This window comes from Nilaparvata lugens, chromosome 10 (assembly GCF_014356525.2).
Source record: "Nilaparvata lugens isolate BPH chromosome 10, ASM1435652v1, whole genome shotgun sequence".
In the NCBI taxonomy this organism is placed as follows: Eukaryota; Metazoa; Arthropoda; class Insecta; order Hemiptera; family Delphacidae; genus Nilaparvata; species Nilaparvata lugens.
In genome coordinates this window covers 29,001,887-29,026,290 of record NC_052513.1, presented here as the reverse complement: position 1 = coordinate 29,026,290, position 24,404 = coordinate 29,001,887, and the positions used below count along the sequence as shown (strand labels likewise).

The 24,404-nt window shown below is 35.2% G+C and overlaps 3 protein-coding genes across 3 annotated transcripts; 2 read left to right on the top strand and 1 right to left on the bottom strand.

Moving 5' to 3' along the window:
- Nucleotides 1–690: 690 nt before the first annotated feature.
- LOC111064184 (transmembrane protein 19) lies at nucleotides 691–10,735 on the bottom strand. The gene is made up of 8 exons (XM_022351875.2): nucleotides 10,333–10,735; nucleotides 6,662–6,796; nucleotides 6,291–6,395; nucleotides 5,504–5,641; nucleotides 4,238–4,387; nucleotides 2,884–2,988; nucleotides 2,010–2,225; nucleotides 691–958 (listed from the first exon to the last, which is right to left on the bottom strand). The coding sequence occupies exons 1-8, from the start codon at nucleotides 10,337–10,339 to the stop codon at nucleotides 801–803; spliced, it is 1,014 nt and encodes a 337-aa protein (XP_022207567.1). The 5' UTR covers nucleotides 10,340–10,735; the 3' UTR covers nucleotides 691–800.
- LOC111064185 (39S ribosomal protein L2, mitochondrial) lies at nucleotides 10,714–17,844 on the top strand. The gene is made up of 4 exons (XM_022351876.2): nucleotides 10,714–11,431; nucleotides 13,607–13,858; nucleotides 15,248–15,460; nucleotides 17,510–17,844. Exons 1-4 carry the CDS (start codon nucleotides 11,209–11,211, stop codon nucleotides 17,737–17,739), a joined length of 918 nt encoding a protein of 305 aa, XP_022207568.2. The 5' UTR covers nucleotides 10,714–11,208; the 3' UTR covers nucleotides 17,740–17,844.
- Nucleotides 17,845–20,078: 2,234 nt separating this feature from the next.
- LOC111064193 (probable 28S ribosomal protein S23, mitochondrial) lies at nucleotides 20,079–23,906 on the top strand. Its single transcript, XM_022351885.2, has 3 exons — nucleotides 20,079–20,228; nucleotides 21,769–21,930; nucleotides 23,480–23,906. The coding sequence occupies exons 1-3, from the start codon at nucleotides 20,185–20,187 to the stop codon at nucleotides 23,793–23,795; spliced, it is 522 nt and encodes a 173-aa protein (XP_022207577.2). The 5' UTR covers nucleotides 20,079–20,184; the 3' UTR covers nucleotides 23,796–23,906.
- Nucleotides 23,907–24,404: the final 498 nt, after the last annotated feature.

Genomic DNA, 24,404 nt, shown 5'->3' with positions numbered 1-24,404 from the left:
CATGTTTAGGCTGATTTAATACGAAGCCTTCTTTTACTACCATTCCTTTACTAGCATGGAAATTTAAAGTAAGCCAAAAACTTATTAAACTAGGACTCTAATAAAATCAAAATAAGTAAAGGAATAAGATGTAGATGGCAGAAGTGAGAAACAAAACTCTAGAAAAATACAACATTTAATTGAAATTATTAATTAAAACATTTATATAATTGCAATAATATCAGTAATGATACAACCCTAACAATTTCACAAGTTCGAAAATGTCTTTGATATCTACCTACATCCATAAAGTTTGCACCATGAAAGATTTAACAATAAATTTATAATAAACATACATTATTGCTAAATTGGACAGTACATTGCACTATCAATGGTCAAACACAATCACACCATTATGAATAAATAACAGCACAAATAGAAAAATATACATACAGTCAGTCTTTTTTCAAGAGTTGGCGATCCACAAATTGTTAAAAGGCAATGATAATTGATGAGGTAGATCCACACTTGACTATATACCCTATTTTTTCAAGACTTTTCATTAAACAAAGTTCGGGAGAGACAGTTTTTTGCTTAGCCTGTTGTCCTCTCCCAATCATTGTATATTAGTAATGTCTATATTATCAATTGAATAAATATTGCTTTCGTTTGTCGAATTGCACAGATCTGTGACTCACACGATGATAAAAATACATGCAAAGTAGTATTTCAATGGTATGAAAAATAAGGGAATGATAGTTGTTGACAGAGATCATCCACTTTTAAAGCTATGCTATAAGCAGAGAACTGAAAGGAACTGATTAAGGCCAAAACCAGTGAGCCAACTTGGGCACGACTAGAGCTGTGATCACTGAGGAGAGCAGATTGACGCTGTGGTTATCCAATAGCATTCGTCCGCTGATGCGTTTTATTCCGGGCCCAGCATGCTCCACAACCATTTTCGTATGGGATTCGAATCCTGAAAAACAAAAAACTCTAAGCAAAGAAACTATATAAAAGACAAACTGTATCATTTAATATTGATGTATTATATGAATGAAATATGATTACATATTATGTTGTTTGGAAATGTTTAGTTGGTGAACAGACACTTTTCCAAAATATAAATACTACAGAATACATGAGTAATAATTTGAAATTAATAATAGTAGGTACTGGTATGATATATTATACTCGATATATGAAATAGTTTCCATATTCTATCAATAGCAATGATCTCCAGTGGAAGTCTAATAACAGTGATTCATATGCAGTGGATTAAATAGCATTTTTCTCAAAACATTTTAATTCTAGAAAGTCTGAAAATCTCTAAACTAATATCTGTGATAATAATAACAATAAAAAATAAAGTGCTCTTTTAAATAACATTGTTTTGTGCTCATTTATAAATACTACATGGCACAGTAGTATTAAACGGAACTCAAGATAAATGCAATTAAATTCTCTGAAGAGTTCTTCACACAGCAAATATTGGCAACGAAGGAAATAGCTATTCAAATATTTCTAGACAAAATATGGCTAGCTGAAGTTGAGGTTTCGTTTATGCGTAATGATTCGACACCTATGGAAGAATACTTTTGGCGGGTATGGGAGTATTCACACTTTCGCAGACTGCGGGCGTGTGAACACTCCCATAAGAGTCTGAAGTAGTCGTCGAATCCTAACGCTTAGACGAAAATTAACCATGAAGCTGGATTCCCACACACCAGCGACAGTGATACAATATTATTCCCATACGTTCAAATGAGATTATTCATACTCGCTAGACCGTGCTGAGTGGGAACAGTCCAATCAAAACTCATAGAAATTATATTTTCACTACCGGTCTCTTTCACTTTGGGTTAGGAATAAGAGGGGGGTCTTATTGCCTCAACTTCGCCAACAACACTTGTGATATTTTAAAGTGTGATAAATAAAGGCAATGATCTATCTATCTATAACTGTCAATGGTGTATGGAAATCAAGTGAATGTTTTTATGAATGAAGTTGGTGGAGTTTGAAATGAATACCAGAGAACTGTAGTGTAGCACCGAGCAGGGAATCGACAATGCTGCCGAATAATCCGGCGAAAGCGGCCCACAGCACACAGGGCCACTGAGGCGGACTGCGCGCCAAGACTATTGGGTCGACCGTGTAGACGAGCGCCGCGTAGAACGCCACGCCCACTGCCAGGCCTCCCACCAGGCTCAGTGCCAGGCCGGCCACTGTCACGCCCCCGTTTGTACCTGGACAATGCAAAAATTATATTTTCACACCTTAAAATTCCCTTTTCACACTTACAGCGACCTACATCAGCGACCAAGTAAAAATATAGAAGATCAACGTCCAATTGCACAAAAGGATAATTAATGCACAAAAAATTAAACATAACCAATCAGAGAAGCCTTCTTTTCGAAAAAGCCTACTCTGTAATTTTATTGAGTCATTTACCTTTGGGAACATTTTTCCAGGAAGTTAAAAATATCAAGCAATTTTTTTAATGTATGAATTCAGAGCTACTTATTTTTAATAAAAAAAAATCTTATAGCACCCTTTATTTCAAAAAAAAAAACGTTAAAATAGTTGAACAACTATTATAATTTTAAAAAATAAAAAAATTTTATAACCTGAAGATGGTGTAAACCGAAACTAGTTGTTCAACTATTTTAACGTTTTTTTTTAAAAAAATAAAGGGTGCTATAAGATTTATTTTGTTTTATTAATTTAAAAGTAGCCCATGTCAATAAGTGTTTCACTTATTTTTATTTACAAAATAGAATTATAGAAAAATTTAATTTTTGTATTTTTAATCTATTATTTTATTAATTTCAAAAAAGGTTATTATAATTCTATTTTATAAATAAAGAAACAAAAAAGATCAAGCAATTTTATTGAGTCACTTGCCTTTGGGAACCTTTTTCCAAGATGTTATCAGCCTGGGATTCTCATTTGAAAGCACTGGAGCCAGTTCCGACGCCCATGTATCTCCATTGCAGCATGCAAACGCACCTGTAATTGAAGATTACAAATTTAGGTTGCTAAAAGAAAACTTGAAACCGATTAATTATGATGAATCAACTTCGAAATAAGCAAAATACATAGATTCAAAATACCAAAATAGTCTATGGAAAATAAATACAAGATACACAATAAACTACAGAAAACCTCATAATTTATTCAAAGTGTTTCTTTCTGCTGCTATCCAATTCATACAAGTACTGTACTTTACTTTTCATTGCTACCTAACAATAAGAAATCTATACACTAGACATTTACAATATTATTGCCAAAAAACAAGAAAAATACAAAACATTAATGTTTTAAACAATAAGAGAAGCCTTACGCTCCAGCCACGAGTTGAAATTGAATATGAGAAAACTATAGCAAGTTTACAACAATTATGGATGCATGAAATATCATCGGATATGTTTGATACCCGTATCGACCAATAAACTGAATGAGAAAACACTTTATCATCTAATTAGAAGGAAACACTGATCTACAAAAAACAATTATTTATAAATTTCTATAGTTATGATATATGGATTGTAGAGTTTTGGCAACAATTTTAATTCTCTATATGTTTTTTAAAGATCTCATTATGATTTAAAATCAAAAAGTAATTTTTTTGTAAAGAGAACGGTTTTTGTGAAATTTGCAATAAAAAAATCTAAATGGCTGCCATTTTGAAAATTTACATCGAATTTTTTTTATTTTATTTTTAAACTTGAGTCTTTAGTCTTTATAGCATAAATATTCATGCCAGATTTTAGATCAATACAATATTTCGTTCTTGAGATAAAAATTCCAAAGTGAAAAAAAACAAAATATCAGCTATAAGATAAGGATAACCGCTAAGTTTTGGACACTTCAAATACGACATTTGTAGTCTCCTATCATCCATGAACAATACCCTAGAATGTTTGACACTACTTCTGAAACACCTGTATATTTGCGAAGGTAGAAGGGTAGAAGGAAGCGAAGACATTTAGATACATGCATTATTTCAACAATTCTAGCTACCCCATCTGATACCCTCTACCTTCGCCACTTTACTATGTTTTGACCCAAAATTGAAGCTGGCCTATTAACACTCATAGTCTACGTGGAGTTGAACTTGAAGAATTGAAATGATATTCATGGATATTCTGTTTCCGGCAAAACAAAATTTGATTATAAATAATAAGATTCATGAAACGAGTGCAAAGATGTATTGAACAAGACCCCAATAATTTCTAAAGGGAAAGCAGTTACATACTCAGAATTCCAATAGCAAGCCAGGAAGCTCTGTAGTTGGTGTCAAAGTCGATGGAGTACTCTCCGACACCAGCATCCAGTATGTAGAGCAGAGCATACTGTGTCGCCATCCCACTGTTGCACAGAACTTGTAACCAGTTTCGTTGGCCACCTGTACAATTACATTCAAAATTTCTTAACATGAGAAAATAAAATAGACCAATTATTTTGGGTGTTTATATGATTACTATGGACTCACTATCAAATAACGCCTATCCTGGATACAAACCCACTAATATTGGCTAGTGGGATGAACATAGAATTTTGCTGAGTTAAAAATTCAAATAAATTAATGACATTATACAGAGTGTCCCACGGAAGGTGTAACCTTCCATGGTGCCGCAGACCATGGATTCTACATTGAGTTCGGAACAAAAAATGGCCAGTAAAATTTTCTTATATCGACCTTAGTTTTCGAGATGTATCGATTTTTCGATATTTTTGAAAAACGTCAATAACTAGAAAACTATCAGTTAAAATCTAATTCCAAGGACATGATTGGAAAGAGGAAGAAATTTCCAATAAGAATTATTAAATTCGTTCATTTGTTTGACGTTTTTGGACTTTTTATGAGCGTTCAAACTTGAAAAAAGTACATTCGTCGAGTTCAAAGCTCAATTTCAAACAGTTTGAACACTCGAAGTTCAAAAACGTGAAATAAAGGAAAAAATTGTATGAATCTTATTGGAAATATCTTCTTCTTTCCAACCATGTCCTTGGAATCAGAATTTGATTGATAGTTTTCTAGTTATCAACTTTTTTCAAAAATATCGAAAAATCTATATATCTCGAAAACTAAGGTCGATATAAGAAAATTTTACTAGACATTTTATGCTGCCAATTTAATGTAGAATATATGGTCTTCGGCTGTTACACCTTTCGTGAGATACCCTGTATATTTTACTTTGAGTTCACAAAATCCATTAGCTTTCAGGTATTTGGAATAAAAATAATATTTGATAATCTTGAATGGAAACATTAAAAAAATTTAGCACTCCACAAATGTGAGTAGAAGTGAACAGCTTTTAATCATAAGAACTAGAATGCTATGTCGTAATTCAAGTATTGAAAAGTGATCATTACTAGTAGTTAATGGAAAAATAAATTCAAGAGAAATAAATGTTTGTTGCAACATTGCAATATATTTATAATAATTTTGTCGTTTCGATGACTTTTAAAAGGTATACTATATTGATGAAAGCAAACAAAATTGATATTGACATCTCACCTTCCTTGAAATCCTTCTCAAACTTCCTCTTCTTTTCACTACGAAACTTAGTAGCACGTGATGATGTGATGAAGAACGTGAGAAGACATGCGAAAAATAAGTAGCTGCTCAGTGTGAGGATGAACCCCACTAGGAAACCTAACAAATATCAACGTACCAAATTAGAAAATCGATTGATCTGAGTCTAGAATATTGTAAATAGGAACATGAATTGATCAAATGTTTAAAAAGACACCTATGACTCTTTTTGTGCAGAAAAAAGGCGAACTTTGGTTTTCAAAGATGCGATTTCGGCTAAAACAAAATCCTTATATTCTACACTTTTACCAGAAACATAAATTGAACAAATATTTGGAAAGACACCTAAGACTCTTTTTGTGCAAAAAAGGGCGAACTTTGGTCTTCAAAGACGCAATTTTGACTGAAAGTCCTTATATTCTCCACTTCCACCAAGAAGAACTATTGCTCATTTTACATTGGGACACCAGGCTGAGATACTAGGAGTGAGACCGAGTCGCGGGGTATTAGTTGTTACTCGACTCTTTATTAAACAAGGACGCATGACGAGACACCAGATTTTGGTGCCCCTAGCTGTCTCTCGAGAGGGACACAATCTGGTGTCTCAGCTGGTGTCCCAAGTGTAATGAACGCAATAAGAACTAATTCTCCCGACTCGCTCAGACCCGTTCTGCACACCTGTTGTCCTAATGTAATACAGAACTACAGATATTCTGTTGAAATAGTGACGTTTTCATATAACTTATTGATAATTAAGTAAGTTACAAACCTAGAATTGCCCCGCTGATGCTGAGGCTGTTCTTACGAAGACCGTATGTTGCAACTAGGATAGGGATAAGTATAGATGCCAATAACCTTGCAGGTGATATTGATTCTGAAATTCAAATTTGAAACTATAAGTAAAGACATATAAAAGCAAGCTATATTACTGTAAAGCACAAGTTATTCCAAATTGACTTACAATTATTGTGAATAGTGTTATAGCAGGATGAAAATAGCCATTTGAGAAAAGTGCTGTATTACTTATCTTTATTTATTAATTAATACATGTCATTGGCTGTTTCAAAATAACATTGACAATTGTCAGACATCATAAATTTGAAAAAAGTATGATTTAGAAAAGGTTTTTGTACTACATACCATAATCTTCAATGAAGAATCGGGAGACGGCAACATGCCCCAGCCATAGAGGTACTGTCAACAGTAGCGTGAATAATAGTATCAACAGTACGTTGATAGCTTCATTTGATTTTGCTTTGTTGTCTTTCTTTTCACCTGCAATTAAGGAAGTGTTTATAAGATGAGATTCAATTTTGGGTGCATACATTTAGCTAATAATAATGGACGATTGAGAGATGTCCAGATTCAATTAGAACGCATTTGACAATAAGGTAAGCATGAAAACAATATTTGAAGATACAACATGATACTAAATTAAATATATCTGTAAATGCAAACTCAGTCATGTAATAATTATGTAGAAATGATTTTCTTGTGCAAAATTTACGAATAAAATTCTTTCTATTCATATTTGTTAAAGTAATGCTAATAACAGTATAAGTAATAAAATTATAAACCATCTGCACAAGAGGTGTCTTCAAGTATCCAAAGATTTGGCCAATCATCTACCAAGATTTAGAGAAAGAAAACACAGAGGAATTGGAAAGTCAGAGAATAGATCGGAAAGAAGTAAGGATCAAACATCTAGAAGAAGGTTCATCCGCAGAGAATAGTTTGGAAAGGTTTAGTAAAAATGTGAGTAGCTGACAACAGCATGGGGAAACAACTCTAACTTTTCAACTCCCGGTGTAGATGCTGTGAAGCTTAGACTATGCAACACCTCATTTTTGAATGTCTATTGTTCTCATTCCATGGAGGTCCGAGCTCACTGAGGTAATGCTGCTGAGAATGGAGTTTCAATCTTCAATTCGTAGGACCATTAGCCAGCCAGGTGCGCTGGGTACGTCATTACATCAGATTGTTGAGGCCTTTGAGAGGAGGGATTATGTGCATCTGGTCCTAGCAGATCTAAGCAAGGCTTTTGATTGTGTACCTCATGGGATCCTTCTGAAGAATCTTGAGAGTTTTGGACTGTGTGGTGATGTCTTGGTGACACTCATCTCCTACGTAGCTGGAAGGAAACAAGTTATGTCCATTGGTGGTGCTTTCTCCCAGCCCATTAGGGTGGATCATGGCGTGCCACAGGGCCCTTTGCTCTTCCTGGTCGCGATCAATGACCTTGGACTCATTGGACCTGACTTAATGTTCGCATATGATTCCACAATCTACTCAAAGGAGCAGACGGCAGAACAGGCGGAATTACACGCACATAGTTTTTAGTAGTGCCAAACAGTGAAAATAGACTCTGCCTAAATGAGGGAAAGACCCATGAAACTGGTCAGTGGACTTGCTGACTCTGCCAACCAGGCTTATGTGAAGCTCCTAGGTTTCATCATTGACTCGAGGTTATCATGGGCGGGTCACATCGAGGGATTTTGTTCCAGGCTGGCGCGGGTGGTCTATCTTTTGCGCAGATTGAGGACCCTTCTCAGCCGGAAGGACTTGATCATGGTCTATCATGCCTTCTTCCATTCCCATCTTCTTTATGGACTTTCACTGTGGGGACATGCGGCGGGCTGCAAGAGTGTGCTGATGCTCCAGAAGAAGGCACTTGGAGTGCACACATGAGTGGGGTATGGTGAGCACTGTGTTTGCATGTTTGTTCGACTGGGCGGGCATCCTCACTGGGCGGGAATCCTACAACCAGTGCCAACATACTTAGTTCAGTTTGCTGCATGTCAAGGACGCCGAGAGCAGTCAAGTCCGCACGGATCGCATCTTAGCCCACCTACATAATACAAGGAGGTTTGCGGCAATAGATATTCCACGCTGCACAACTATTAACAAGAAACACTGTTTCCCCATTTTTTCCATTCGCTTGTTCAACGACCTACCTGTCAATGTGAGCAATCTGCAAGGAAGTGACTTCAAAATTAAAAAAGTGACGTGGCTGAAGAATAACCCATTCTACATCATGAGTGAATATTTCGATGCACACAAGGACAACATAGCTGAAGAAAAAGGAATAGGCTAAACACTTAATGCACAGTTCACACAAGTTTTTGACAACACTGTCACGTTAGGCCAAATATTGAAAATTCAAATTCAAATTATTCTATTGTTGAGAACATCGATACAATGTATAACAAAGTCATAGAAACATAGTATGATAAAATATAAAAATATGAGAACAATACATAAATAATGAGATCAACATAATAAAATATAATATATCTATAAAAGACATATCACATCAAATATTCAAAAATAATTCATTCCTGTTATAAGGATATTTTTCAAGAAGATAGGTTTTTATTTTACTTTTAAAGCATTCAAAATCGTGAAACTTAAGACTATCTGGCAGGTAATTATAAAGTCTTGTGCCAAATTCAATAAAACAGTTCAATGTATAGGAATAATTACACTGATTCAGTTTGAGAGAAGAGGCATTTCTTGTTTGATGGCTATGAATAGAGGTATTCAAAGCAAGACAAGCTAAGTTTTTTTTAATATATAACAAACATTCCAGCGCATAAATAGCATGAATTGTCAAAATTTTATAATGCTTGAAAAATAGTTTGCAATGAGACCGACTAGGAACACCAGCAATAATTCTAACGGCTCGCTTTTGCAAAACAAACAGTTTTGTAACATTAGTATCATTTCCCCAGGCATTAATACTATATGCTAAATGACTATGCACATGAGCAAAATAATTTTTAATACATAAGAATCGACAATAAATTTCAAACGATTAAGTAGAAATATACCTCTTGGACAGCCTGCCATGCAACAAATTTATATGTGACTAACATTTAAGATTATTTTGAATAACTATGCCTAACAATTTTGAACTATTTCTGTTGGAATTGAAACCAATTAAATTCTATTCAATATGCCTAAACATATTGGAATAGAATGGCTGAACACGGTTATGGCCACTAAATATCAACTATAGACTCCAGAAAAATTTACTGAGGGAGTAGAATGGTCTGGCACGCAGCCAGGACTTGAGTATCCACTTAAACTCACTGTCACTCAAATGACGCACAGATGGAAGTAGCATGTTGAACATTTTAACAGAGATATTGGGATAACAGTTCTGAGCCTTACTTTGCCTACATCGTGGAACAATGACTTCTATTTCATAGTGAGTAGTCACTCTGCAACTCCCTCAGATTCCCTGTCAGATTGGTATTCCTAATACCAACCAGGGAAGCAAAGATAAACTGGCTGAAAACTGTAAGAATCCCGAGTCTGACAAAGAGTGACCTACAGTGCTCCAAATGACCGCTGGATGATAATATCCGAATTGCTTTTTTCTGGTAAATAATAGATTAAACATTCAGGCCTACATATCGGAGTCTATAAAGTTGAACAATGGGAAGAACAATTAATTATTTCAATAATGTTAGCCTACATATAAATAAATAAATTTACAAATTAAAAGTATCATTGAAAGTCGCCGTTACTTGATTTTAATTTTCAAACATCTAGGCTATTTCCAATATTAAAATTATATTGAAATAGGCTAGCTTGCTTTATTTTTCCTCCTCTTTCATTTAAAAATTGAGACGTTATTTCTAATAAAATAACTTATATAACAGCTTTCGCCCAACGATTGCATTTTAGCCAAATAAATGGTAGCATTGTAATGATATTTAATTTTATATAAATAGCAAATGAGGAAACAATAAGTTACTCAAGTACAATTTGCACATAGGCCTATTTTGAATACTAAGACTACTTACTCCTCATTTTGTTGAAGCTCGACGTGCCGAAGATAAAAATCTACGTTAGTCAATGATCTCTTGAACCAAGCATAGAATTCTGAAAACTAACGCCAATGCCAACAGTAGATGTTCAAATTACTAAATTTCAATTTCAATTTTAAACAGGATGGTAATCTAACCTATTTAGACAGTTTGAAAAACGGTATTTTTTAGGTAATACAACTCTTCCACAATCTCAAACCATTGGGAGATGAATTAAATTGAATAATGTGTAAAGCTATAGACTTGTAAACCACGATATTCAACAATAATTAGGCCAAGAAAAACCTAAGCAAATAAAATTATTATTTCATGTTTGTTCAAGAGGGACTATGCACTTTTGATTTGTGCAGGGTGCAGACTGCATTTTCTGCAAAAGTACAAAACTACATAATGCAAAATGCAACACCACAGCTGATCAAGGACAAGGAACCTTGGAATAGGATGAAATATCTTGTAAGATAAGATTATTTCGATTTTATAATAAAAAATTTACTTTTACTCCAATAAAAACTAAAATGTCACTTTTTCAAAGTATTTTTTCAGAAAAATATAATTGGATCCATTTTGCTATAGTTCCTGAACCAGGATGAAATGAAGGAGGCATTAAACAGATTGAGCTGCAGATTTTTTTATAACCTCAAACTTTTCTCGTCTGCTTATCTACTTCTCATTATCCTTTAAAATTGTTAACTATTTTATCAAAGTAGATTTGCTTGTGCAAAATCATTTTTTTTTCATAATATTATGTAAAGATTACGAAGTTATAAATTTGCAAACACATATTTGTGTTTGTCTTTGATACGGTATTCGGTAAATGATTAGATTTTTAAAGGGGACTATTTTGTAAACATAATGGCATTAGCTTGTATTTCCAAAAGGCTATCATCAAATTTAGTTGTCAATGGAGTTTTAAAGTCTACAGGATGTCAACTGACATTGGTGAACTCCAACTACAGTTATGTTCGTGAACGTCCTAAACCAGACGGACAGTACAGAAGAAAGGTTCACTATCCAGAAAAGTACACTGTGAGACCTCTGGATGTTACCAGACTTGCTGGTCGTGACCCAGAAACAGGTAAAATATGTCAATTTTTCAGTTTTAGCCAACTTGAAATTATAAAGCCTATCTGTAAGTCTTATTTATGCATCATGTATTTTTACTATTAGCATGGTAGGCGAAAACATTTTTTTAGTTTATAAGTTAGTACCTATTAGGTAATTTACAATGGACATAAATTTTCTCCATCAATTGTATCAATGATAAACTTTAATACTGTCTTATGCTTTTATACACTTTCGCCAAGTCGCTTTCCAATCGGCCCACTGTGGGCCTATACGTCAAACATCTATGTATGGGCGGAGTAAAGGCGTGATATAGTAGCAATCTACATCTTTGGAATCGGCGATATCGCCGGTAAGAGTGCACTTGGCAAGAGTGCCTAATCTACAGTAAGGTATGGGAGAATCAGCCTCAGCCTGTTTCTGGTAGCCATGGACATCATCCTTGGCAGGCATAGTATGGGTCCTCTTAACTGACCTATCAATCAAAAGATTAAACACAGTGAGAATCCCCTTACTTAGAAAGAGAGATCTAAAATGTGCCAAAAGGTTTGCCACATATAAAATCCGGATGGCTCTTAATTGGACTATTGGCTTTATTCCCTTTCCTCATATTCATCACCCTACAACGTGATACTATAAATGTCATTACTCTTTGGAAAAAGGCAAGATAGCACATGCGGAGTTTGGCCTTTGGGATACATCTTCTCAGGCTCCCAAGCAAGAGGAGCACACTAATTCACCTACCACAGGCTACCTGTATGTGATCACCCCAGGACAGCTTACAATCCATACTGAAGTCGAACTTCACTGAGCGGAAGTCATAGGTCTCACCTGACCTGAGGACATAATCTAATATTCTGGGTCTTCTCACCATGGAAAGACAATTTTCCCGACCATGAAATTGAAAGACTGGACTTATTTGCCTGAAATCAGTCCGCAACAGCCCTCTCAGAAGCGCACATCATTCCGCCAAGGTCACCCATGTCATTCCAGATATCCAGCATTGAGGTGTAATTGGCTTAGCACGAAACTTTTCTATTTCTGAAAAGGGCAACATAATTTCTTTTTAAGTTTAGTAAGTTTCTTTTCAAATTTAGTAATTTTTCTTTCAGTTTTTTCTTGTTTCCTTTCACTGAATTAATTTATTTTATCTGTTTTCCTGAAAGTTCAGAATATCTAGATTTTTCCAAACACTCAGCCTCTGCACACTGGTTTTTTTAACCTTGCGGCGACCTTCCTTATTTTTATTGTATTATTTAGTTTAATACTGTGTATTATTATTCTAATGTAATTATAATTTCCAAGTTTGTATCTTTTTTTATTATTATCAAGTATAAATAAACGATTTTGATTTGACTTGATTAATCAATTGCGACTTAACTTTAGAAACTTACCGTATTTGTTAGAGATTTAAAGTGTAAATTTACGAATTTTCTTATAGTTGAAAAATTACGTGAACTATAATTCTTGTACTACTTGTTGTTGGCAATAAATGGGTTTTGATTTGATTTAACCATGATCAAAAACAACAGAGGCCCATGGAGGACTCCACATATGCTAAGAGCGCCGTACCTTGAATCTTATTTTTAAAGTCTAGCTGTCTAGAAGAACGAATCATTAATTTTATGAAATTGGTAGTGTTATAAAAATCCAAGAAAAGTAATTATATTATTTAGTCAGAATATTTTCCACAACTATTTTTCCCTTTTTGTGTAGTTGAGAAGTTGATATTGTGGTAATTATTCATATTAAATGAAAAAGACCAAGAAATTGTCAAAAAACCACTGATTTATTGATACTTAGAAATACCGGTTTCGGTTATTAAACCATTGCCAATCTCTGATAAACCGAGTTTTTATCAGTATGAGACAATTTCTTAGTCTTTTTCATTTAATTCCACAACTATCTTCAATTCATTGCAGTCTGCTGTGCGAGCGTACTTACCTCGGAATGTAAATCACAGGTTTATCTGTATAGTAGGCAAACAATTCAACTGGTAGACCAATTTGTGGATGACTGGGCATGCAAAGTTTATTACAAAAGGTACCTATTTAACTTTTCAGACTCAACTTACCTAGGTTACCGTCTGCATTTATGATGTTTTATAGATACGTCATTATTACCTCACTAATATTGTGTGTATTGGTTGAATAAAGCACAACATTGAAAAATTATTAATTCTTTTCAGGCTACGTGGTAGTGAAAGGTCTTGGAGGTGGTTTGAAGTATAAGTTCCACTGGATCGATTCTAAAAGAGTCGGCCCTAAGGATGACAGTCCTCCTTTAATCGAGAAGGTGATGCTGATACAAGACGTCTTTGAACGGACTGCTAAAATAGCGCTCGTTGCCAGCGGCGATAGAATGAAGTGGATCATTGCCACAGAGAATATGCAGCCTGGAGATCTCATCAAGACTTCCATGTTCATCCCGAAAAATCCTAGTAAATAATTAATTTGTTTCACTCATCTTTATCATTGTCGTGAAATAAAATTCGACTGAGTCACTGTTAATATTGAAGAACCGTTCCATGATGAAATAAAATACAAATATGTTGTCAAATTCTACATAGTTATATTTGGTAAGCTTGAAAATGTGACCTGTGTGGTCACAAAACCATGGTCCTGTACCAAATAAAACTGTAGAATTTGACAACATATGTGTGTTTTTATTTCGTCGTGAAATAAGCCTTTCACGGAACTGTAAACATTTTAAACCATATCACTACTTTCTATAAATTTCCTATTATTATTATTACAGTATTAATGAAATTATATTTCATATTTATCTGAATTACAGAAAAACAGCAAAAAAGCTGCAAAACAAATTATCAAAATGTTGTTGATATTAACATTTGAGTTATGAAAAGAGGAAAATACAATAGGTAGTTTTTAAATGAAAAGTATAAATGACAAAACAATATAGTTCAAGAACTATCTGTTATTAAATTATATATAATCTATCTATTGTTATTAAATACTTTTTAAATGAAAAGTACAAAAAACAATCAATAGTTAAAGAAATATTTATTATTTAATGATAGCCTTTGTGCGGGCTTGAAACTCTTTCTTCTCGCATTGTGTAGATTTCAAATATGAGAAACTAATGCTCTATGTACTTATCACACCCAAAAGAATACAAGTTGGCTTACTGACTACTAATGCACCAATACTTTGTACCAGTACACTACCAGGTCTCCTATAAAAATAAACCTTTTCAGCTATTGTCTTGAATTCATTATAATACCTGCAATACCAGATATTTAATGGTAGTTTTTGTTAACTTCACGAGATATATTTAGTGTGGTCCACGTTATAATGGCAGTGAATAAAGATAGAAGAATAGCAATACCGATTCTCTGCATTAATTAATTATATGTCTACACTGTCAAAAACATAATTGTCATCGTTGTGGACCTAGAAAAGGATAGTACCACCGGCTATGTCGAATGATAGACAAGGATAGCAAAACTAAAGTTGATGAAATACTGTCATTATAACGTGGACCTCACTATATCTTCTATTGAACTATTGAAACAGTAAATTCATATTATTTCTGTTGCGGATATCATAAGTATTCCGACGAAAAAAAGTTCTTTTGATTATGCTCTTAATAGATCATACATTCACATACAAATTCATTTGTCTTAGGTAAGTAGAGCCTAATTACAAATTAATAAAATAAATATCAGTCACAATAAGGCACTACTGGTAAAGAACAACTTGTACGCCGGCAGTGAGTTCGCACAACTATGATAAACATTTTAAAAGGAAAGGTATACATAATATTTTTCTCTGATATTGTTGAAAAAAGTGTGTTTTTGTGTTGACAGTAATGGCGAATGAAGGTGATGCCTATCCACTCGGTGCTCTTCCAATTGGGACAGTGGTGAGCAACATCGAGAGGTACCCTGGCCTAGGAGGTTTTTATTGCCACTCGGCTGGCACCGCAGCCGTCATCAAGCGAACCATTGGCAAAAGAGTAGTTATCAAGCTACCATCTAAGGCCGAAGTTGCGTTGCCTAGAGAAAATATGGCTACGATTGGTGAGTAGCATCGCCTTCAGTTTTCACGCGCTATCCCTTGTTTTATTGGCTAACCAATATTGTAGCCATCTATCACTTGTTTTGTGAACTCTGTTAATTGATATATTGTAACTCTGCGAATTGCTATCTTTACACAGATTGTTCATTATGATGCAATCTTTCACAGCATCCTGACTATGGGCTACAGCTTCGGGGTCATGCATCTGCATGTCAAAAAGTTTTTATAATGCAGAAGAGAGCAGTCTGCATCATCACCTCGAGTGGTTACCTAGATCACTGTAGATGTATACCGCTCTCCTAGTCTACTAGAATAATGACTATCTTCAATAATCATTGTATATATTTGAGTGCTTTGGTTAACAAGCAAATTTTGACAAATAAAACAACGTGAGAAGAGACTTCCATATTCATAACACGAGGAGTGATAAATTTTTTAAACCAAATTCTATTTTTGAATTTTAGTTCAAACCTAAAAGTCCTTTTATTTGGTTGCATCATGATTGAAATGCCTTAATGTCGAATGAGTAGAGAAGGGACATTTTGAAAGTTTTTACAGTAAAATTTTCAACTAGCTGCCCAAAACGTTAACAGCCTGACCGTTCTGTTCGTTGTCGTTTGCACAGTGTAAGCCAAACTGAATTGAATCAGCTAGTGGTTTAATGTCAAAATGAACCACATTTGACAAATGAGACTTAATCAGGATTTAATCCAGTTTTAACTGAGAATCCGCAATCACCTTCATCTTGACAACTCGAGTTTAAATTCATGACCTTACTTTAAGCAAAGTTTATTCATATATTCTTTGATGCAACCTACCCGACTCCACTGGTCTTGATGAAGAAAAAGTGTATTCTTGAATTAGATGATATTATTGGTTTCACTTTTTCCTGTTAATATTTATGATTTATGTCAGTGGCGGCGCTTGTTGGTGGTGGGGCTAGGAAGTGGAGGTACTTTATAAAGCGTATTCAACTTTACAAGATGTTCGCAGGTAGTCTATGTCGATAGTCTATGCAGTCTATGCAGATAGTCTATAAACTAAATTAAAACAACATATTATGTAACTCACCAAAATACTTTTCAAAGTAGACACTACAATTGGATTATTGCTAAACTAATTAATCTATGCAAATGTTAGCACAAAAGTAGCTAAAAGTATTAACTTATTACTTTATAAAATGATAAAACAACTTGTTTGTCAACTCGGATGCAATTCACGTGATGGGATCTAAACAAAGCTGTACTAGCGCTCAGCAATCCAAGCGAGAATAGTGTGAATCAATGTGCAATGGACCAGCTCAAACGGACCCACTTGCTCCGTATACCGATGCATTGCTCCCAGCCAGTCCAGCGCCGCCGGCTTGCATTGCATTGCCAATACGTTCTTATGAGAGCTAGAAGGGCTTGAATTCTGGGGCCCTTCAATGTGCTACGTAATGATTCGTGGCCATCGTTGAGCTCGTACGTATTCTACGATGACCACGGATGATTTGCATAGTATTTCAACGAGAGTTTTCTCCAGTTGACAATTCAAAATTACTTTATATCGCATTTTATTGAATAATAAATATTAACCACATAACCTGAAGCATTTTAAAATGTACTTTACTGTTTCATTCGGATGGGCCCGGCCCACTTGGCCCTCATGGAAGCGCCGCCACTGATTTATGTTATTCATATCTCAAAAATTTGGAAGTAAATTCAATTCAATCATTCTATACTAACTATGTAATTGCAAGCAATATCGTCGATTCTTAATTGTTGATGATAAATAGTAGTTTCTACCGTTGATTTTTAAATATTAAAAATTTGAGTTAGAATCCTCAACTCATGCATGGTATGGCTGATTCTGCTTCATAGAAAGGATTGTCAGACCCATCAATGAGTGACATTATATTCTGTTGTAGCTTCCTCTTATTGACAACACCAATTTAACGTTTTATCCCAGTAGTTTTTTTTCCTTTATAAACAAATATAGTATATATAGTGGTCACTTTTTTCTATTCGAGCTGATCTTTGCAAATCAATGTATATGTTGTGTTCTTGCAGGGAGAGTATCGAACATAGAACATGGAAAAACGCCACTGGGAACGCCCCAGGCAAATCGAGAACTCGGAATAAGGCCGTGTTCTGGATTATTTCAGAAGAAAGATGGCCGTTTCGGTAGAAAAATCAAACCACCAAAACCAGCCAAAATAATCTCAATGGAGAAAGTACCGCGACTTGAAACTCTCAGCTTGACAATGTATTTTGATAAAAGGAAACCTTGGCATGTCTAGAGCTGTAAGATATTACTGTTATTCGTTTTTCAAATAAATTCATTTTATGAATTCATCTGTATGCAATTACAATATTATAATGATTATTACTTTCACCCAAACAACTTCTCTTTTCTTTCAACATAACCTTGGGGACGCATTTAAAAGAGTCACCTTTTTACTGAGACAACTTATGCTTCGTGTGTCAAAAATGGTATATGAAAACTGCGTATTTCTAATTCTTCCCGGAATTATGATGTATGTATAGTCTAGAGCATTGGGGTGTTAGAAGCGTTCTCGTACTTATTTCAAAATAATACCTTTAGAATAAATTACTGGCTCAGATTTACCACTGTCGTACGTTTTTATGCAGAATCAATCATGACAGTGATATAGATCTACATATAACTAAAAAATCAAGGATTCGCTAGAGTACTGTATTATTAGAAAAAAGCCACAGATTCGCTTGGAGAGCTTGATTTCGAAGTGACATCCACAACTTAGACACCTGGGGCACGCATCTTTTACAAGGCCGAGTAGAGTAAGGAATGTAAATTAATGAACATCTAAATCTTAATGCAAGACTTCTCAACAACTCCAGTAGCAGCTAGGTCTATCCCTGTCAAGGAGTTTCTTCGGTGCACCTGTTAAAAACTCCTATGTACGAAATAAATGAATATTTCATTGTTCCTGAAAGAACTTTAAAAGTCATTACTTCAACTAATGACTTGTGATTTAATTGTGCACTATCAATTTGAGATTGAAATATTTTTTTCAACTCAAATTATAGGTATCTGTGTTAGTCTGTAATTTTGACCCCGACGATCCGATTGCTGCAATGTCTTGAAAGGCAACAAATATAATCTATCGTTCCTTAATTCTGTCATATTGATCAACATTTGATTTATAAATGTTGTGATGCCATAAATTGTTAATTTTTCTTTTGTCTAAGGGTATAGACACACGAGATGTTTTTGCAGACTAAGTTATTTGACACGGCCAGACAGGAAAGAAAGCTTTTATATGTCTGATTGGGTTGGTGTATCGCGAATGAGCCACTCGGAGAGCGTCCTGTCCTGTTGCACCGTGCTGACTCGCCTGGAAAAAACGACATATGCGTCTTTGCCCTAAATAACTTACCGAAGAAAAGGTACCTAGGTACCTACTACCAGAAAATCATTTAGTTCAACTCTCGTTCTAATTCAAGCGCTTGAGCATGGGATAAGGAAATACTTATTGGTTCGTTAATTACTTCGTGGCGTGAGTCACAAGTGTTAGCCATTTATTTATAGTTTGTATAAAATAAGCTGAGACTTGGAAAATTTATCAGTGTTACAAAATGTCTATCTAAGACAACAATATGACTAGATACATTCAAATTAAAAACTGCATCGACTGTATTATCAAGTAAAATACATAATGAGCATGCATGAAAAGATTAAAATTTCGTACAATTTGGCAACACGGATATATAACTTATTCTCCAAGTCTCAAATTATTTTATACAGACTATAGAATAGTTATTTGTGCAACTAGTGCGCAAAGTGACAGTTTGCTGCACCGAAAGAAACGTTTACGCCCGAGCCGTAGGCGAGGGCGGAATGGTTTCTTGAGTGCAGCAGAGGAACTTTGCGCACGTATTTCACATTAAGTTTTTCCTACAGTTACCATTGAATATGAAAAGTGGGTAATTATGGGTAAAATTGCCTGAATAATGTAGTAGTGTTTGAATGGCGGGGGGCAGCTGTGTGGTGTGTGCTGTGGTGGCACTGTGCTGTCGCTGTCCTTGGTTATAATATATACTTAATAATTAGCGCGTTGTGCTTCGTTGCACGTCTGCTCACTATAGCAGCCACAGCAGTCACTGTTACCAACTTCATTATCATTTTGCTGCACTGTTGCTCCATATAACCTACTAAGTATTTTGCGTTGCCATGTTGCAAATCTGGAGTGCAGAAAAATTTTTCCCGCACTAGAGCGGAAAAGTGATTCTTTGCATTCTGTAATCAGTGCAGCAATGGCCACTTTTCAACGTAACTGTAGGAAAATTAAATTTACCTATTTCTAATGGAACAAGGAATGTCTCATGACAGTGAAACTATAAAGTAAGTTACCTTCAATTTGCAGTCTACCCACTAAAATAATATTGACAAAATATTATTCCATTTAACCATAACCAGTCTTCAGTCTCTGAATTATTATTATGGCAGACAGTAAATAAATACAGCATGGGGCGTTCGACGTTTTAAAAAGCGCATAAGATTTTGAAAACACCAGTCAAAACGCTAATCGAGAATCGAACCACTCAGAATATCAACATGAAAATTATATCGACTCATCTGTTTATGTCGTGAATTATCGATATATCGTAATCGGTTTTTGATTATTTTAAGGTTAGGTTATTATCAAATTTAATTTGCTTCCAATCTGTATTTTTGTTGACTTTATTTTATTAACAATTTAGGTATGGCTGGTAGTCGATTAGAGAAGATTGGTACAATATTTACCAGGTAAGAGTATTATGTCTGGTATAGGCCTTCTGTAGCCAAATAAACCTATTGTTACCGTATGAAAATGTTGCTTTGTATAAACTAGATATTTCTATTTATCATATCAATCTAATGCTTATTCATTCATTATGATTGTTATGTTATAATGAATCTTATTTACCATCATACATATTTTTATCTCTTTAACAATATTTCAACACTGTGTGTAGAAGTGTAGTAGTTCACCGCTAGAACTCACTTCTTTCATCATTGGCTTCTCTCTACTCTGTGCTCTAGAATATAGATTATTCTGTGAGCCTCGCCCAGTCAGAGCACCAATATCCAAGCGCGGCATCAATAACTTTAGAGCTATGTTTATTTTATACATCATAAAATTTAGAGTCAAAGTTTAGACTATGGCGGAGTTCCAATTGCAATACCACTCATTTCTTTAGCTGTGCTATAATTTATTCTTGGTTCCGTCCCGGTCTCGTCTTGGTCTCTGTTTCGAGTGAGTATCTGAACGGACACCAACGTTTCTTGAATGGTCACCCTTGTCAAAGAAACGCCATAAGAACGAATATCCCTCAACAACGGGATCCTGGAGAAAGGAAACGTCAGCCTGGATTCATTCTTGTGTGTACTAGTGTACAAGTTCACGGCAAAGGACATCATATTTAGAAGTCCGGCTGGTTTGTCACTCTGAAACCAGCTAAGACACTATTGGTGTCCGTACATTAATGAAGGGTAGCTGAATATTGATAGCACTCACTTCTTTCAAAATCTTTCCAGCTACCCTGCAATATTCTTTGGGCACCAATAGTGTTGTGTAGCTAGTATCCCGAGTGATAAACCTGCCGGACTTCTAAAAATGGTGTTCTTTGCCGTGAACTTGTAGACTTGTACATCCAGGAATGAATCCAGTCTGACATTTCCTTACTCCAGTCAGGACCCCAGTCAGGAAATTCGTTCTTATGGCGTTCTCGGAACTTTGGGAACATGTATTTTGCTACCTACTAGGACAGACAGAGATGTATTTTGCCACCAAGTCCGGGGTCTCTACCTGCGAGTTGATTAGCAAACAATAGTCGGTCTTTTCGACAGTTTCACACGCTACTATCACTGAATGAAAACCATTCATCGATTTATTTTAAGAATGGTTTTTTCCCAAAATTTAACTTTAAAATCACAATAAAATATTAAGTACATAATATATAAAGTATGTTGAATAAATATTCAAATATTGGTGAATAGACCTGCACTGTCTTGCTAATTATTCCATATGTGGACGCCTTTCTGCGTCCTGTGACGCATATCCTTTATGTGGACTCCTGATTCTATCTGCGAAGTGCCATCCTCTCTTATGTCCGAACCCTTTAGTCCCAAAAAGTGTTGGTCCCAAAGCTCTTAGCACCAGGATTTTATATTCTCTTATGAGCTGTCCTGAAAAAAAATCTCTGGTCAACGCTGACTTATTTTTTTTTTTTTTTTTGCTTAGTCAAGATAAATTACTCCACTATCACTATTCACTTGATGTTTACTATATTATTTCTAATTTCAGAGCAACTGGTCTCATGCGATCCAAAGCTCTACAATACGAAGATCGTCCACTTTGGTATGATATTTACAAAAGCTTTCCGCCAACTCTGCAACCCAAGTACGATCGACAAGCTCCAGATACTCCAATTAGGAATATCTTCTACGTTGAAGATCAGATTAGAGCGTAAGTAATAGTTTAACATTTTAAAATTGGATATTCTATTTTGTCACAATTGTGCAACTGATTATGTTGACTTATTTCAAAACTATTCTCATACCCAAAGAGTTTATTTATTGTGAAACTGAATATGCTGACACTTATTTTGAAACAATTCTCATATTATTCAATTTTCATTGTAGAGGTTTATCTTGTTAGCTGTGTTCCTGATACCCTCAGAATTTATTTATTACAAGTAAACTAATAGCTATGGATTTGGTCTCAACTGTCAAGGAATATTCAACATCTATTTTTTGCGGAAGTCTATTTTAGAGTTGAAATAATAGAACATGTAATCTCATTCGATAACTTTGGTTGAAATCCTGACTACTTCTATGGTAAAAAGAAACTAAATCAACGAATCAATATCGCCTGAGGGTCAAACCACTCATTTCCTTAGCTCTGCGATAATTTATTCTTGGTCCCGTCCGGGTCTTTGTCAGGAGTGAGTAAGTAAACAGACACCAACGTTTCTTGGATGTTGACCCTTGTCAAAGAAGCGCCATAAGAACGAATTCCCCTCAACAAAGGGGTTCTGACTGGAGTAAGGAACCGTCAGCTTAGACTCATTCTTGGGTCTACTAGTGAACAAGTTCACGGCAAAGGACACTATATTTTGCCTCTGCCATAGACTCATATACTAGTACACCCAGAAATGAATCCAAGCTGACGTTTCCCCACTCCAGTCAGGACCCCGTTGTTATGGGAATTTATTTTCTTAGCGCTTCTTCGACAAGGGTCACCATTCAAGAAACGTTGGTGTCCGTTTACTTACACACTCGGGACAGAGACCGAGACGGGACCAAGAATGAATTATAGCTAAAGAAATGTGGGCTTTGACCTCAGGCGATATTGATTCGTTGATTGAGTTTCTTTTTACCACATAAGTAGAACAGAAGTAGTCAGGATTTCAACCAAAGTTATCGAATGAGATTACGTCTATTATTTCAACTCTAAGATAGACCTCCGCAAAAATTAGATATTGAATATTCCTTGAAAGTTGAGACCAAATCCATAACTGTAAGTTTTATTTTAATAAATAAACCCTCAACGAATCAATCGCCTGCGGGTCAAATGTGTCAAAACAAAGTGGAGCGGCGAAGGTAGGGTAGGAGATAGGAGGAAGTGGAGTTATTTAGATAGCCTAAATGATTTATTTAGTTTCAGCATCTCAGCTACCTTTTCCAAACCTCTCTACCTTCGCCGCTCCACTATGTTTTGACTCCAAAGAGGAGAACTTAGATAAGCCAGAATATTATTATTTAATACTCACTGGTATCTGATCACTTGATATCTAAGACCGGCTTCATTGTAAGTATTGAAATACAGTAGCTTTTACATAAACTTTACTATGTATATCAGGTGTAAGGCGATCTCAGTCAGTTTCCCCTGTTTAATTATTGATTTGTATAGAACCGGCTGCACTTTCAATGACATTCAACAAAACATTCTAGACGTTTATATGTTGAAAATTGTTGTTCATTACATATTACAAATTGAAATAATTGATTTTCAGAAAATTCCACAAGCAAATGGGCAGATCATTACCGAACACGAGCCTCTACGATACCGATAAAAGGGAAACTGTGACGAAAAGGTTCTTAGATCTATATTACAAACATTTGAACGAGAAACAAATGTCACCGGATGAAGCGTTTCAATCAGCTTTTGATATTCTCAAGGCGGAAAAGGTTCTTTCCAAACCTGCAAGTAAATCTATGGATGCTGCAAAACTACCATCTAATGATAGTATTCTTTCCTCTTACCAGCAAGCCAAAGGCAAATCCGAGGATCCTGTTAATGTCAACTTGAAAAACATTTTCAAAGAATAATAAAATACTAATGTTAAGCTAGTAAGCTATTGTGTAGTCATTTATATTTTAATGCAGGTTCCGAAAAACTGAATTTGTGAAATAAATTTGTTACAGTTGTTTTTTTTCTAATTGAGTTGTGATTATTTCTATAATATGAAGATAGAACCTCATACTCAGCAAGTTGACGATCAGCATGAGTGTTGATAAAGACACAAGACATCATAATAATAAGACACAAGACATCATATTAATCAGGCATATTATTATTGTACCAAAGCCCCAAACGCAGCTCGCGTTGTTTAAATTTACCTTCGCCATATTCAATGCTCTATTTAGCAATCAAATCGAAGCAGTAATTCAAATTCAATTAATTCATAGCCAACAATACAGATTGTACAACAAGGCAGAGTCAGAATTATGGCCGGGACACACATAACCGCACCGAGCCCGCGCGAGCTACGGCGAGTGAGAAAACAAAGGCTTTCAAACATGTAGGGACACATACTATCGCACCGCGTCAGTACCGACACCGTGTTTGTTGCCCGCGCCGTCACCGACTAGTTCAGTTTACTTTTTGCCTGTGTCGGTTCGACATCGTTTAACATTGAGAGTGAAAAACTTGAAGAT

Bases quoted from the DNA above. Each gene is read 5' to 3' on its own strand.
- LOC111064184 (XM_022351875.2), bottom strand. The intron at 2,226-2,883 runs GCAAGTGACTCA...TGCATTGTCCAG, and splicing joins TTGGAAAAAGGTTCCCAAAG to GTACAAACGGGGGCGTGACA. The intron at 959-2,009 runs GTATTCATTTCA...TTTGTTTTTCAG, and splicing joins TGCTACACTACAGTTCTCTG to GATTCGAATCCCATACGAAA.
- LOC111064185 (XM_022351876.2), top strand. From the start codon at position 11,209: ATGGCATTAGCTTGTATTTCCAAAAGGCTATCATCAAATTTAGTTGTC. The intron at 11,432-13,606 runs GTAAAATATGTC...AATTCTTTTCAG, and splicing joins TGGTCGTGACCCAGAAACAG to GCTACGTGGTAGTGAAAGGT. The intron at 13,859-15,247 runs GTAAATAATTAA...TTGTGTTGACAG, and splicing joins GTTCATCCCGAAAAATCCTA to TAATGGCGAATGAAGGTGAT.
- LOC111064193 (XM_022351885.2), top strand. From the start codon at position 20,185: ATGGCTGGTAGTCGATTAGAGAAGATTGGTACAATATTTACCAG. The intron at 20,229-21,768 runs GTAAGAGTATTA...TTCTAATTTCAG, and splicing joins ATTGGTACAATATTTACCAG to AGCAACTGGTCTCATGCGAT. The intron at 21,931-23,479 runs GTAAGTAATAGT...ATTGATTTTCAG, and splicing joins GTTGAAGATCAGATTAGAGC to AAAATTCCACAAGCAAATGG.